Genomic DNA, 15771 nt, shown 5'->3' on the forward strand with positions numbered 1-15771 from the left:
CTCCATGGCCGAGGCAGGATTCGAACCTGCGACCGTAGCAGCAGCGCGGTTCCAGACTGAAGCGCCCAGAACCGCTCGGCCACGGCGACCGGCCCTTTATTACCAAAGCGAAATTCCTTGCTGCCTGATAATGTGTTCTATCAGATTATTCCTTCCTGTAAGCCAAGTTGGGCCAAGCTAACTATCTAATTTTCAACATTCTTCTGTTTTATCACATTTGAAAAGCGTCTGTTCTCTTCTTGGGTGATTTGCTTATCGTCCACGTTTCACTTTTGTAAACGCTACACTCCAGAAAAATACCCTCTAAGACAAAAAAAGGAAGAAGAAAAACAAGGAAGAAACGACGCATCACGAAGGAACTACCCTAATGGGACCGAAATCGCTAGATGTGATGTACATTTACAAACAAACAACTGATTACACTTTCAGATGGATTGGACGATTTATTCAAGAGAAAGAGCGTCTCGATATCGCGGCGGTCCACTTCTGACCCTTATGCAAGCATTCAGCTTAGCATTGATTGATAGAGATGTTGGACGTCCTTCTGAGGGATATCATGCCAAATTCTGTCCAATTGGCGCTTTAGTTTCTCAGAATCACGAGATGCTTTGAGGGCCGTGCCAGTAATGCTCCAAACGTTCTCAGTAATGGAGAGATCCGGCGACCTTGCTGGCCAAGGTAGATTTTGGCAAACATGAAGACAAGCAGTAGAAATTCTTGCTGTGTGCAGGCGGGCACTATCTTATTGAAATGTAGGCCCAGTGTGGTTTACCATAAAGGGCAACAAAATAGGGCATACTCTATCGTCAACATACTGCTGTACTATAAGGGTGCTGCAGATGATAACCAAAGGGGTCCTGCTACGAAAAGAGACGGCACCCCACACCATCACTCCAGAGTGTCGGGACGTACGATGGGCGACAGACAGGTTCGTATCTCATCACTGTCCAGAGCGACTCTAGACACGTCTTCGGCCTATAATCTCATAGACTGGATTAGATATGTCTTCAATTGCAGCCCAAATAGCAAAACGTATATACTACTTTTAGTATCTCATTTCCCAATCTAATCACATCAACATACTAATAGTCAACGTTCCACTACAAATGTATTACTTTTGTTCAAAGATGTTCAAATTTGTGTGAAATCTTATGGGGCTAAGGTCATCAGTCCCTAAGCTTACACACTACTTAACCTAAATTATCCTAAGGACAAACACACACACACACATGCCCGAGGGGGGACTCGAACCTCCGCCGGGACCAGCCGCACAGCCCATGACTGCAGCGCCTTAGACCGCTCGGCTAATCCCGCTCGGCTTACTTTTGTTGATATTCATCTTACAAACTCTTTTCAAGAAAGAATCCAGCACTTTCAACTGCTCTCGCAAGTTCTTTGCCAAGACTAGTAGATGTTCAATGTCGTCAACAAACCACAAATTTCTTATTTCTTCTCCCTCAACTTTAATTCCCTTTCTAAGCTTCTGCGTGTTTTCCTTTACTGATTTCTCAATGCACAGACTGAATAACTCTGGAGATAGCCTACAACCCTGTCTCACTCCTTTCGCAGCTACTGCTTTCTTTTCATCCCTTAAATTCTTAAAACTGCAGTCTGGTTTCGGTGCATGTTGTAGATAATTTCTTGTTTCTTGTATTTTGTCTCCGCTACCTTCAGAATTTCAGAGATTATATTTCTACTAATATTGTCAAAAGCTTTCTCTAAATTTACAAATGCTATGGATATAGATTTGCCTTTCTCAGTCTGTCTTCAAAGGTAAGTGATAGGTCCAATATGGCCTCGCATGTTCTTTCATTTCTCCAGAATCCAAACTGGTCTTCCCCAAGGTCACCTTCCACCAATTTTTCATTCTTCTATGCTTACGTATTTCCATCATGAAATCAGGACAGAACCAGAAACTTGGATAAGATAACTTCTTTATTGTAATTCCGTCACAATTGCGTTAGATTATGCTGGCGACTAGTTTTGACCTACGAAGTTCATTTTCAAGCCAGGCCATTACAGTTGCACTAACACTTCTAGTTAAGCGACAGTCAGTTTATACATACATAACATACACATAACACATAGTCACATGGGATGTCAGATCAATTTCACAGTGTAGATGTGTTCACAAAGTGCAGCTGAACTAGCTTCTGTATATAATTCATGTCAGTATCGTGCAGGTATGCACATAACAGGTATAAAACGATTAAACCTTCATTCCGTTCGGAACTGATGTTCATCATTAACATCAGTATGAGCTGAAACCGTCATGGCACTGATATGCTCTTGAGGAATTTTGTGCTGTGATTGAAGTACACTCTGTGTCAGTTTATGAAGACTGGTGGCCTGGAGACTAGGGTGAAAATATACGTCTTCCCATCGAATACCGTACATGCTCTGTAGGTGACAGATCAGGGGACTGGGCAAACCTGTCATAGATCTGAACGTTCCTCAAGGCGTTTGTCGTGTGATCTACGGTTTGGGATCTTGCGTTATCCTACTGGAATATGCAAATTGGTTTCCTGGTCGTCAGGAGTATGATGACGGGGTATACCATTACTGCCACCTACTGGTCAGCTTTCAGCCTGCCTTTTACAATTGCCAAACCATCTCGTTGTCTTAGCAGATACCTCCCTGCTCTTCTGTTCCAGGATATGGAGAGGTATGGGTCTCGAGAATCAAAGCTTGCTGTGATCTATTAATAGTCATCTACAGACATATTGGTTTTGATTCGACTACTACAAACAGAAATGAGACTCATTGCTGAACAGCACAGAATACGACTCAAGCGCCTAGTCCATTCTGGCTATACCCCGTGTCTCTGGTACCATGTCAGCAATAAGCAAGAATGGAAACTCGAGGTGTCAATACGGCTTCCTGTAATACATTCCAGACGATTCGCGGTGAAACACTGCCTATAACCTCAGCCCATAATTCAGCTGTTGTCACCCGTCTATTCACGTGAGCCAGTCGAACCATCCTATGATCTTCTCGTGGTGTAGTCTTCTAGAAGGACGTGTCCAATTTCAGTTGTTGTCGTCTGTCTGTTCATCTGAGCCAGTCATACAATCATATGATACACTCATACTGTAGTTCTTCTTCAAGGATCTGTTCCTACACTTCTCGCCACACTGTTGTCGTAAGTCCATCTCGTCACCATTTTTATGGCAGTGATTGCACACCCGAAAGTCTACCTATGTGATTTGTCGATATGCTGCCTCACGTCGCTCATAAACTTTCCCAAAGCCCGAAAGATGGTGATAAGCTGCAAACGCCCATCCTCTCGGCATTATGTGTTGTGATCTCCACCCGAAACAGTCCATTAACGTTGGACACACCCAACAGCCATCATTTACTCACAACATTTCGTCTGTAGGAATAGTTTTTTCCCATACTGAAAATACTAGAACTAACTCTACATCCACTCTGGACGCCAGCCGGTGCGGCCGAGCGGTTGTAGGCGCTTCAGTCTGGAACCGCGCGACCGCTACGGTCGCAGGTTCGAATCCTGCCTCCGGCATGGATGTGTGTGATGTCCTTAGGTTTGTTAGGTTTAAGTAGTTCTAAGTTCTAGAGGACTGATGACCTCAGATGTTAAGTCCCATAGTGCTCAGAGCCATTTTTGAACCACCCTGGAAGTCAATGTACAATTCATGGTAGAGTACATCGCACCAATATTATTGAATTCCTGTTTTATTACTTTCGTCTACTAACCAAGGTAAAGTTTCCTATGTGTCTTTCTACGTGCCCTAATCTGTATTATTCTTTTCTCTGATCCGTACGCAAGATATACGACGGTGGCAGTATAATGATTGGTTCAAATGGCTCTGAGCACTATGGGACTTAACTTCTGAGGTCATTAGTCCCCTAGAACTTAGAACTAATTAAACGTAACCAACCTAAGGACATCACACACATCCATGCCCGAGGCAGGATTCGAACCTGCGACTGTAGCGGTCGCGCGGTTCCAGACTGTAGCGCCTAGAACCTCTCGGCCACCTCGGTCAGCCAGTGTAATGAGTACACAGTCTTCTTCTAAACAGGTTCTATAAATTTATCCAGCAGGGTTTCGCAAAATCTACATTGCCTTTCTTCCAAGAACTCCCATTTAAATTCCCCGAGAATTTCAGTTTCACTTTTGTATGGGCTATTCCTGGCTGCTACAATCCTAGCAGCGCATTTCTGAATTAGTTCGATGTCTGTTGACACGCTTACTGAATAAAGACTCCAAATACTTGAACAGTACTCTAGAATTGGTCCCACTGGCGTCTTGTATGCGACTGAACTCCGGAAAAACTCTTAACAGCCAAGATCGCTACTAAAGTATTTATTTACGTGAAGCGATCAAAAAATAATGAAACACTTTCTTCTTTCGTTCAACTTCGGTTGAAAATATGAGAAATTTGTTGTGGGACACCGTCGAATATTCCCATTTCAGCCCCTAGAGTTTCATGAAGTTCCGATAGGTAGTGGCGCTATACATAGCCTTCAGAATGTCAGAGTGACGGAGATGTGTTCTATGCACCTGTTTCTTTTGGTGGAAGACTAGAGCATGGCACATATTCATAGGCGCTTGTAGAATGTTTATGGAGCCTGGTAGTGAACAAAAGCAGTGTGAGTCGTTGGACGAGACGTCATACTGTGACAAGGTCGCGCAAACCTGTCTGATGATCTACGTTCCGGCCAGCTGCCCACAGTTGTGACTCCTGCACTGATGGAATGGGCGGACGCTCTCATGCGAGGTGATCGATGAATCACAATCAAACACTCCGCTGCTCAACTATTCGTCTCTGTTGGTAGTACTGACACACTCGTCCACCAGCTGCGGACTTTACTTTACCATAGATACACACATCAAAAAAAAGTTTTGCATCACTTCGCTTCCGAGAGTTCCGGAACCTGTACAGGAAATAGGAATAGAGATCAACATAAACATCATTTCCGCCCTTTTTATTGCACATATAAACCACACATTGCATGTTGTACCACCATACAGTAATACCTTCAGAGGTGGTGGTCCAGATTACTGTACACACCGGTAACTCTAATACCCAGTAGCACATCCGCTTGCTTTGATGTATGCCTGTATTCGTCGTGGCATACTATCCACAAGTTCATCAGGGCACTGTCGATCCAGATTGTCCCACTCCTCAACGGCGATTCGGCGGTTGGGGGGTTACGTCGTCCATAAACAGCCATTTTCAATCTAACCCAGGCATGTCCGATGGGGTTCATGTCTGGAGAACATGTTGACCACTCTAGTCGGGCGTTTTCGTTATCCTGAAGGAAGTCATTCACAAGATGTGCACGATAGGGGCGCGAATTGTCGTCCATGAAGACGAATGCCTCGCCAGTATGCTGCTGATATGGTTACACTATCGGTCGGAGGATGGCATTCACGTATCGTGCAGCTGTTACGGTGCCTTTCCATGACCACCAGCGGCGTACGTCGGCCCCACATAATGCCACCCCAAAACAGCACGGAACCTCCACCTTGCTGTACTCGATGGACAGTGTGTCTAAGGCGTTCAGCCTGACCGGGTTGCCTCCAAACATGTCTCCGGCGATTGTCTGCTTGAAGGCATATATGACACTCATTGGTGAAAAACGTGATGCCAATCCGGAGCGGACCATTCGGTATGTTGTTGGGCCCATCTGTACGGCGGTGCATGGTGTCGTAGTGGCAAAGATGGACCTCGCCTTGGACGTCAGGAGTGAAGTTACGCATCATGCAGCCTATTGCGCACAATTTGAGTCGTGGAATGACTGGAACTGATCGGCTGTCGGACCCCTCCGTCTAATAGGCACTGCTCATGCATCGTTGTTTACATCCTTGGCCGGGTTTAGTGACATCTCTGAACAGTCAAAGGGACTGTGTCTGTGATACAATATCCACGTCTATCTTCAGGAGATCTGGGAACCGGGGTGATGCAAAAAATTTTTTGGATGTGTGTATTTTTAGGTTATAATTTTGACTAATTTAGTTTAATTTTAAAACATTTCTTTTTACTTCTGAAATAACTATCGTAGTCTGGTTGTCAGCATACATTAATGTTATTTTTTTAAAGTCCTTATCTAGTTTTATTTCTTTCTTGCTTCCTCATTCCACCTTTTAGTTATATGTATAAACTCAATAAAACTGGGGAAATTCTGCTACCTTGTTTAACTCTTAGGCTAGTTATAATGCCATTCTTACTTATTTTGTTCCCTGTTTTTATTACAAATTTGGTTTCATTGTATAAGCTTTTTATGGATCATGTCAAGTGTCACGGAATTTCATTTGCTTTTAATATTGACCTACGTTTTGTCCTGTTCAAACACCTTGACGTGGTCGATACAAGCTACGTGTGCCTCATTATCAATTTGTCTTCTTTTATTTATAAATAGCTTCAACGTTAATATATTCTCACGTGTTGTTTGCCAAAATCTAAATCCACTCTGGTCCTCATTTAAAATTGTTTGGTCTTAACCTTAGAGTTAAAATTTTTGTGCTTCTTAGTATTTCCCCTAAATACTTACATACCCTGGCCTGCTGAAGACGCTCATGACTAATCTTGTAATCAGATACTTTTAGGTTCTTTCTCTGTCGTATGGTTGTGGGTTGCATTTATCCTCATTTAAAGAGAACAGACATTCAGTATGCAAAGTGGAAACTTTTTATCCAAATCTTCGTACTGTTCGACGCGATCGTCCAACGACGAAATTTTCCTATAGACAACAGCATCGTGAGCGAACAGTCATACTATTCTGCGGGCCCTATCTGATACAACATTTATCCATACTGAAAACATTAGAAGTGCCTTTACGTTTTTTCTTCTGGCTCAAAGGTAATTTGTAGGTCTAATTGTGTAAGAATAAAACAAAAACTACACTGCACAACAGAACTGAAAGACCACTTTTTCGAATTACTGTAAATGCCACCCATTGCGACGCTTAAGTTTGAAATTTGGCTCAAAGGTGTGTACAATCTTCCTCTGCAAAGGTGCAAAAGCATGGCGCCCTGCGACGTCCCCCTCTGTCTCGTCAATGCTTCTGACAGCAAGATGTCGGCACAAGCGGAAAAAAACCACAGCTCAGAAGTTAGTGAGTTAATGACGTCGCATTGACACCCAGTTTCAACACAATTATGCCAACGCCAACGTGGACGCATCACAAGATCCGAAGGTCGTCACAGCCCCTCTTACCCGCATTTCACCTCTTCTTTTGACGCCTCTGCGATACGGATCAGAGCCGCGGTTTCCTTACGGGTGGCAGAGGAAAACGTTCCAAACACACCGACGCTCAGAATCGGCACGGAAAGGTCTCAGGTGTTGGCATAAAGGACCTTGACAAAACCACCCTTTTCCCTGGGGCGTTGATTCCCACACATTTTGTGGTCGAAAACGATAGTTAGCTTTGTGATGAGCGACAGGAAGATGTTTTTGACAACCTTAAAACTGCTGACACCCTCGGACGTTTCAACCCTTCTGAAAGGACACTGTGGGGCTGCATCCCTATTGAACACGAACGCAGCTGGAATGCTGTAAAAACCAGTTTTTGTTCCCAAGTACAGGTTGGAACCACTTTGGATCGTTCAAAACCATTCGTCTAAAGCAGGGGTCTCCAAACTACGGCCCGCGGGCCGAAACCGGCTCGCGAGAGCCGGCAAACCAGCCCGCGTTAGCTGGCCGGACATCCCCGGTATCCGGCCCGCCAAATATTTGAGGTGGTACCTATACTGCCAACAATTGAGTTTCGAGGCCTATCGCGACCAATACACCGCGACATTGTCGGAGCTCTATCTTTACAAAGCGGAAGGTCATGGATAAACTTGTGGCTATCCACAATAAACAGGCAGACCATTCTCCGTGCGATAGTGAAAAAAAACAACAGTTAACAGACTAGTTTGGCGAAAACGTATTAAGTAAAAAAATTCTTTGCATTTTATTCTACTCATGAGTCTGGTGCAAGTCTTTCAAATGGACGCCACTTCGGCGGCTGGCCTTAGTAATCAATCATCATGGAAGGTGCTTCTTAAGCGAGGTTTCACTTTCTTTTGATTACGTTGTAAAATACACATAGCAAGTACATCGTATAAAATATTTTTATTGAAAGGCAATTTAAAGAAAATACAATACCTGGTGTACATAGTGATATTGGATATTTTAGTTGTAACTGATGTATAAAAATAACTGTACTTAATTTATATCTTGAAAACTCACAGTGTTAGAGTACTCACGTAAAGAAATTTAACATCTTAGTGATAAATAGTGACTTTTATGTAGCTATAACTTTCCTTTCATAATTACCTCCAGAATTACCAGGTGGATCAAGTTAATTGGTAGAGATAATCATCAGCGACTTCAAATGCTCATCACTTAATTTTGATCTGTAAATACTTTTTGCATATTTCATTTTGGAGAAAGTTTTTTCACACAAATAAGTAGTGCCAAAAGCGAAAAAAAGCCATGGGCAAATTTATGTAAATTTGGAAACTGTGTGGATGGAAGACACTTATAAAATTCCAGTAATGTTGACTTTGAATGTTTTTCTTCAAAAAAGTCGCTACATTGCAAATCAATAATTTGAAACTGAAGTTCTGCGGGTAACGCTTCTAATCGACGTCAAAGGGATTTTGAAATATCTTGATATCGATTGAATTTGCTTCGATATCTGAAATCAATCAAATCTGAAACCAATCAAAATTATGCAATTCCCACAACCTTAGATTTTTGCGATTTCATCTTTCCTTTAGTATTACATTACGGTGATCATGGAGTGCTAGGGTGCTCTAATTCCACTAGGAAGATCTTGGCCCTTATGACTTCGTGGAGTAGTCAATGTGGCCCGCGGACTAAAAAGTTTGGAAATCCCTGGTCTAAAGGATGCGAAGCAGCAAATGGTGTTTATGCTGTTACATCCCTCCTATTTTGCATCCTCTTTTGTTGTAATCACTGGTGGGGGGGGGGGGGGGCAGGGGAGGGGATTGTAGCATTGACACATGTGTGGGAAAACGGCATAGGGTCCTTCTAAGACCTTGAGTTCGGCATAATCCTCGGCGTCAACCCATCCGCCATTGTGAGCACATTAGAAATGTACCTGTACAGACAGAACCCATGACGAGAGTCCCAGTTGCCTGCAGGCCGGCTTTGCTGTTGATCTCTGCTGCTCTTGCCCCTGATAGTAGGAAAACCAGAATCAGAGAGTGTCGAAGGAATTGATGATCTGCAAGCGCCTAGGACTTCGTCGGGGGTTCTGTCTGTACAGGTACATTTTTAAAACTCTCAATAAAAGTGGCGGGTGCCACCGAGGGTTTTGCTAAATTGGAGTGTCTTAGAGGGATCTTTTGCCGGTTTATTCACAAATGTGTCAATGCCACATCCTCCCGTGTTCACACCACAGCAGAACACAAAAATGAAGTGCACAAAAAGCATGAGCAGCCTTTGCTGCTTCAGATCATGGTCAAATTACGTCGAATGCTTTTGAATGGTCCCTAGGGGTTCCAACTTGTACACGTGAACAAAATTGCAGTCACGTTTTGCTTCAACTGGGTGCAATAATGTTCAGTGGGGATTAAGCCCCATAATTTCCTTAAAGAAGGGTTGAAAAAACTTGGGTGTTATCAGCGTCAAAGGGTCTCAATGACATCTTTCTTTTGGTAACTGCACTGCGAATTGTCGTTTTCGACCGTTAAATGAATGCCCCAGGGCAAGGGGAGGTTTTTTTGAGGTCCTTTATGCCACACATGACGGTTTTTAGTGCCACTTATGAGCGTCGCTGTGTGTAGAATGTTATCCTCAGGAGCTCATAAGGCAACCACTAGATTTTAACCCTGGGCATCCCGGTTCTTCCCTACGTAGCAGAGGTGTCCAATTAATGTGTGTAATGTAGGTAAGATGGAGTGAAATGACCTCCCGATCATATGACACATCCACCATGGCACTGGGCAGAATTTTGGTGAAATTTTGTGGCAATGTGGCATCATTAACCCACGTCACGCGTCACGTGAACTTCTGAGCTGTTGCCTTTTTTTCGCATATGTCGACACTTTGCTGTTTGAAGCCAAACAGTGGTGTCGCAGAGCACCACGCTTTTCCACCAAAACACAGGAAGGTTGTACGCACCTTTGAGCCAAATTTCAAACTTAAGTGTCTCAATGGATGGAAATTACTGGGTTTTAAAAAAGTGATCCTTTAATTCAGTTGTGCAGAGTATTTTGGACTCCCAAGAGCAAATCAGCATTTCCTAATATACCAATTAGCTGCACAACTATTTGGCATTGAATCCACAAGCTTTTGTAGTAGTCCAAATAAGAGTTTTGATCATTGGTCCAGTAAGGCGGCAGCAAACTCATTCTTGTCTGAGCAGCTTCTATGACAAACACTCTATCCGTTGCCTCCCAGAAGAGTTCAGTCGAATTTAAATCTGGGCTCTGGCTTACTGGAGGACTAACCACAGGTCTCTAAAAATATATCCAAACCATGACGCTGCCACCATCATGTTAATGGTCGGTACCTGGTACTATTTGTTGTCCCTTTGGTTTTTTGGTCGACATGTGTACTGCACACCTTCAGAAGAAAATACATTAAATTTAGTTTCATCACTCCATAAAAACTTAGACCAATATGTAGCATTCCAAGTTTGACGTTTCTTTGAAAACTCTATCGAGGCCTTCCTATTTTTTGAATTTATGAGCGTTGTATGTGATGGTCGTCTACCATGTAAATGTTCAAGTCAAAAATCTCAATTTCGCGCTATTCCGCGAAACTTCTCCAATCCATTTCAGTGGTAACTTTCTGCGTCAACAGTTGCTCGTACTGTAGTCGCTTGCAAAATGGCCAATAATGATGATTATATTAGACAGCATTCTGTGACAGAAATCTTGAATGTAGAACGAGAAACGCCCATTTGTATCCATGAAATACTGAAAAATTTGTATGGTGATGCAACAGAGGATACCAGCACTGTTGGATGATGGGTTCGTCATTGTAACAAAGCTGAGAAATAAACATTGTTGGCTAATGAAACACAGAGCAGCAGACCAGTGTCTGCTGTGACTCGACTTAACATTCAGCAAATCGATGACGTCATTCATAGTGACCACTGGATTACTGCAATTGGTTTGTGTAGTGTTACCTCCCTCAGTGAAGGCAGTGTGGTCACGATTATTCAACAACTGGGATCTCAAAAGGTTTGTGTGGCTTAAGTACCTACCAAGAATGTTAACTGACCAGAATCAAGAGACATGAAAAGCAGTTGCCAGCCAACTCTTGCAGTACTTCCGTTTGGAGGGAGAGGCGTTTCAGAAATTGTTCAAATGGCTCTGAGGACTATGGGACTTAACTTCTGAGGTCATCAGTCCTCTAGAACTTAGAACTACTTAAACCTAACTAACCTAAGGACATCACACACATCCATGCCCGAGGCAGGATTCGAACCAGCGACCGTAGCGGTCCCGCGGTTCCAGACTGAAGCGCCTAGAACTGCTTGGCCTCACTGGCCAGCTCAGAAATTGTGACTGGAGACAAAACATTCGTTCATTTTTTTGAACCAGACTCAAAGAGGCGGTTAGAGGAATGGCATCACAGAAATTGACCAAAAAGGAAAAACATTTAAAACTGTGCGATTGGCAGAGAAAGTTATGGCTATAATTTTCTGGTTTGTAGAGGGTGTGATTATGATTTTTTTTAGCAGGAATGCACAATAAATTCTGTCCAATACGTCAAAACCCTCAAACAGATTAAAGCTAGCTCACCTAACAAAATTTATAGCAGACATCCTTCTTTTGCGTGGTAATGCAAGACCACACACCAGTCGTCACACTACCGAAGAAATTTTGACAATTGGATGGGAAGTCCTGCCTCATCCCCTATACATTCCTCATCTGGCACCATCAGACTTCCATCTGTTCAGGCCGCTAAAAGAAGGTCATCGTGGGATTCACTTTGAAATTAAGGGGGCTTTGGATGCAGGGTCATGCATTTTACCACAATGGAATACATACCCATGTTAAAAGATGGACCAAAAGTGTGGATATGGACAGAGATTACGTTAAAACTCATAAATGAGTTGTCAATGTTGTGGTTTTCAACCTAAGGAGTTGCATTTGAAAGTCGTGACAAACAGGCAGAAAAAAAAAGCAAACATTACTTTTTGACTGACCCTCATATATCAGTTGCTCTGTTGTGACTGCATGCAAATAGTACTGACATTACACCAAAACTCCAAAATATTTTTAGTACTGTGGTTCTATTAGTGAAATATTCCTTCAGTCTATCACATATTTGTGAAAGCATTCTGTATGATTGTATCTTGGCTGATAGTCTATGATAATATATAATGTGGAAATTTTTCTGAAATCAGAGAAGATGGAATCTTGATGTTCACCCATATCTACTGGTTGCAAGATATCATGTATTTTATCCTCATATAAGATCTGTATTTTAATCAACATATCTCACAGTTATGGAAGTGCATATTATGCAGGGTGTTCCTTATTGATTTACGTTTTGTTTCTTCTGATCATTCATGGTATGCCATTTGATTCATCATTACAGTTGTAAGTACATAGTACTTTGGACTAACTGTAGGTGGTAGGACAATCACTAAAAGTGTAATCCCTGCACAGTGCAGCCCATTTTCTTGGCAGTTGTCATTATGTAAGTGGACAACATGGAGTGTGATCATCAAGGACAGCACTGGATGATGTGGTTTCTGTGGAAGGATAGTGTAAACACTACTGATATTCATAGGCTATTGGTGGCAATATGTGGGAGGTATGCACCATTATGAAAAGTGTTCTTGCAACTTGGCAAAGGTTGTTCCCATATGAGTCAGAAAGCCACAGCTGCCATCACTGAAATGGGGTTCCAGGTACTGCCACACCCAGTACATTCTATTAACTTGGCACCTTTAATTCCTGTAAGCCATCCTACAGCTACTTTTCTGGAGTCTGTGCTCAATCCTGGATAGGTGCTCACAGTTCCTGGACATCTGCAACATGGTGTCCACCTAGAGGTTTCTTTGTAGCCCCAAATAGGGTGTCTGCACAATGGTGTCCACCCAGAGGTTTCTTTGTAGCCCCAAATAGGGCGTAATCAGAAGAGAGCAAGTCAGGAGAACACAGATAGTGTGGCTGTACCTGGAAGTCCACTCCAGCAGTAGTAGCTCCAGTTTTTCAACTCGTATTGGTACAATCATTGTCGCAGTGAAAGAGCACTTTTCATGGCAGCATGTATTCTCCACACACTACTACCAACAGTCAGTGAGTATCCAAGTGTTTACACCTCCTTCAACAGAAAACACATCATCCAGTGCTGTCCTTCATGATCACACTCCAGGTTGTCTGTTCATGTCATGACAGCAATTAGGAAAATGGTCTGTATTCTGCACAGATTATACTTCCAGTGATTGTCATGCCGTCTACAGTTAGACCAAAACAGGCCTACTTGCAACTGTAATGATGAGTCAAATGATGCTCCATGAATGATGGGAAAAAATAAAGTGCTAATCAGCATGGAAAGGCCCTTGTAGTTTTGTATCATTTGGTCAAGATGTTTATGCTGTAACACTTTCCAAATTCTGTCAGTGCATTTTGTCCAGCCCTTGTAATATGAATGTAAACGCTTAAAATTCATGTACAGTGATGTTGTCATATTGTGTGTGCAGTCACTGGCGGAACTGCGGGCGCTGCTGCTGGCGCAGGCGGCCAATCTGGCTGCCCTACGGAGAGCTGCTGCTGCATCCTGCCTACAGCACTCATCTCAAACTCTGCAGACGCTGCCACTACAACCCACATTGTCACAGCCCATCCTCACTGCTGCAGTCACTGACAGTGAGGCTGAGCGTGTCCACCCACTCACTGCCTGAGAAAAACTTGGTTCAAACTCAGCAGGGCAGACTTTTAGTAACAATTCAGCCAAAAGTCTGCTTGGCAACAATACATGACTTAATACTTGCTGATAATGATTGATTTTTCAATCATGTCACCTGGTGTCTTGTTACCGACATAAGGTCACAGTATGGAAAGCCTTGCTTGTCGATATACATACTCACAACAGCAGGTACGCAGTGTAGAATATATGGGATAAGATGTTCCAATACATAATACTACAGCACAGTGAGAACGTATCCCACTGGCTCATTACTGATTTTAACAGAAGAATGGTTATTGTATGTGCTGGCCAGTTGCCTAGGCCTCATTGGCAGGAAGTGACCTTTTATGTAACCAGCTAAGAGAAGTGTGCACCTAGCAATTTGGCCAACGATGTGAAATATCACGTTTCAGGGTGAAACAGTTGGATCTCCTCACATGTACTCAACAAAGGCAAACAGAGTCCCAGCTGTTTTGCAAGCTAAGCTGTATCATGTGATAAGTTACAGCCATGTTGAAGTACAAAATGCAAAGTGCTCTATGTGATTATTCTGTAGTATACTACATGAAACTAAAAAATGAGTTTACAGGTAGATGCAACAACTACACACAGATGTGGATAAGCTACTATATTGACAAAAAGAAAACAGGAGAGAATGCTAATGGAAAATATGTTGGTATATGCTTTAAATATGTTATATTATCACACAATGAGAGTAATGTACACAATAGGAGATGCCACATGTCATATATAGAAAAAGAAGGATGATCATTGCTTAATTTGAATCTTCTATTAACAATCTACATAATTAATGTGCTGCATGGCTATGAATCTGTGAACACTGCAATCATATATTTATTGGTGCTGTGGAGATTTAACAGCTTTTGTTATGCAATGCTCAACTTTTATAGACAACAAAAAATCGTGTTGAGCAAGCTCATTTTACCATTGTGATATCGTTTAACAGTCATTGGAACAGGCCAAGTACAAGTTGTGAGACACAGTTACCATCCTTGTCTTCTGTGTTGAAGTGAAATATCAGGATCCAATGAGTACTATACACGTGTAACATGCATATTTACACATTAGACAATGGATCAGTGATGACAAAGTGACAGTATACAATCCTATTGCAAAGCAATAGCACTAGTCAATTGTATCCTTCTGAGATTTGCTACCAGTTTCTAGAATCGGATTGGCGTAATATTTCAGTAACTGGCCTGATTGCGATCTTCAGATGGCATGCTGTTGCTGAGTCTCACTGTACTGAAGTCAACACCAGAGACAGTAACTTCACGTACATCATAGTAAATGCCAAAACTATCAGTGCTGTCTCCTGTGTAATGTATTCATATAGTGCAAAGATGTGGGAACTGATGGTGTGAGCAAATGAGATGCTGCAGTAATTACCACACTGGATTCAGCAGGATGACAATTCAGATCCTCCTCCAGCCATCATCCAGTTTTAGGTTTCAGTGATTTCCCTAAATTGCTTTAAGGCATGCTGTTTATCTAAAGTGGATGGCCAATATCCTTCCCCTTCCTTCCCTAATCCAAGCTTACACTCTGTCTCTAATGACCTCCTTGTCGATGGGATGTTAAACTTTCATATTCCTTCCTTCTTCCAGTGGTGAGAATGATATTTTTTTAAGTCATCAGTCTTTCTACTGGTTTAAAGTTGTCCTCCACCTTTTGATCTCTATGTAACCATCAGACCCAACATCTTCTGTAAACTGTACTAAATTTGCTAGTCTTGGTCAGCACCTACTACTTATCCTCCTCCATTGCTCCTTTCAGCGCAAAATTAACTATTCCTGAATGTCATAGCAAGTGTCTCATTAATCTCTCCCTTTATACGATATGCCTCTCCCACAGACTTCTTTCCTCAACTATTCTTTTTAGTATTTCTTCATTT

At 42.5% G+C, this 15771-nt stretch overlaps 1 protein-coding gene across 1 annotated transcript in view; it reads left to right on the forward strand.

Moving 5' to 3' along the window:
- Window positions 1–13851, forward strand: part of LOC126419440 (zinc finger protein 239-like) — a 104954-nt gene extending 91103 nt beyond the window's left edge. Inside the window, exon 5 of the mRNA XM_050086627.1 lies at window positions 13651–13851. Within this exon, the coding sequence (XP_049942584.1) occupies window positions 13651–13851 (201 nt within the window). The remainder of the gene's footprint in view (window positions 1–13650) is intronic.
- Window positions 13852–15771: the final 1920 nt, after the last annotated feature.

Source organism: Schistocerca serialis, chromosome 9, assembly GCF_023864345.2.
Source record: "Schistocerca serialis cubense isolate TAMUIC-IGC-003099 chromosome 9, iqSchSeri2.2, whole genome shotgun sequence".
NCBI classification, from domain to species: domain Eukaryota; kingdom Metazoa; phylum Arthropoda; class Insecta; order Orthoptera; family Acrididae; genus Schistocerca; species Schistocerca serialis.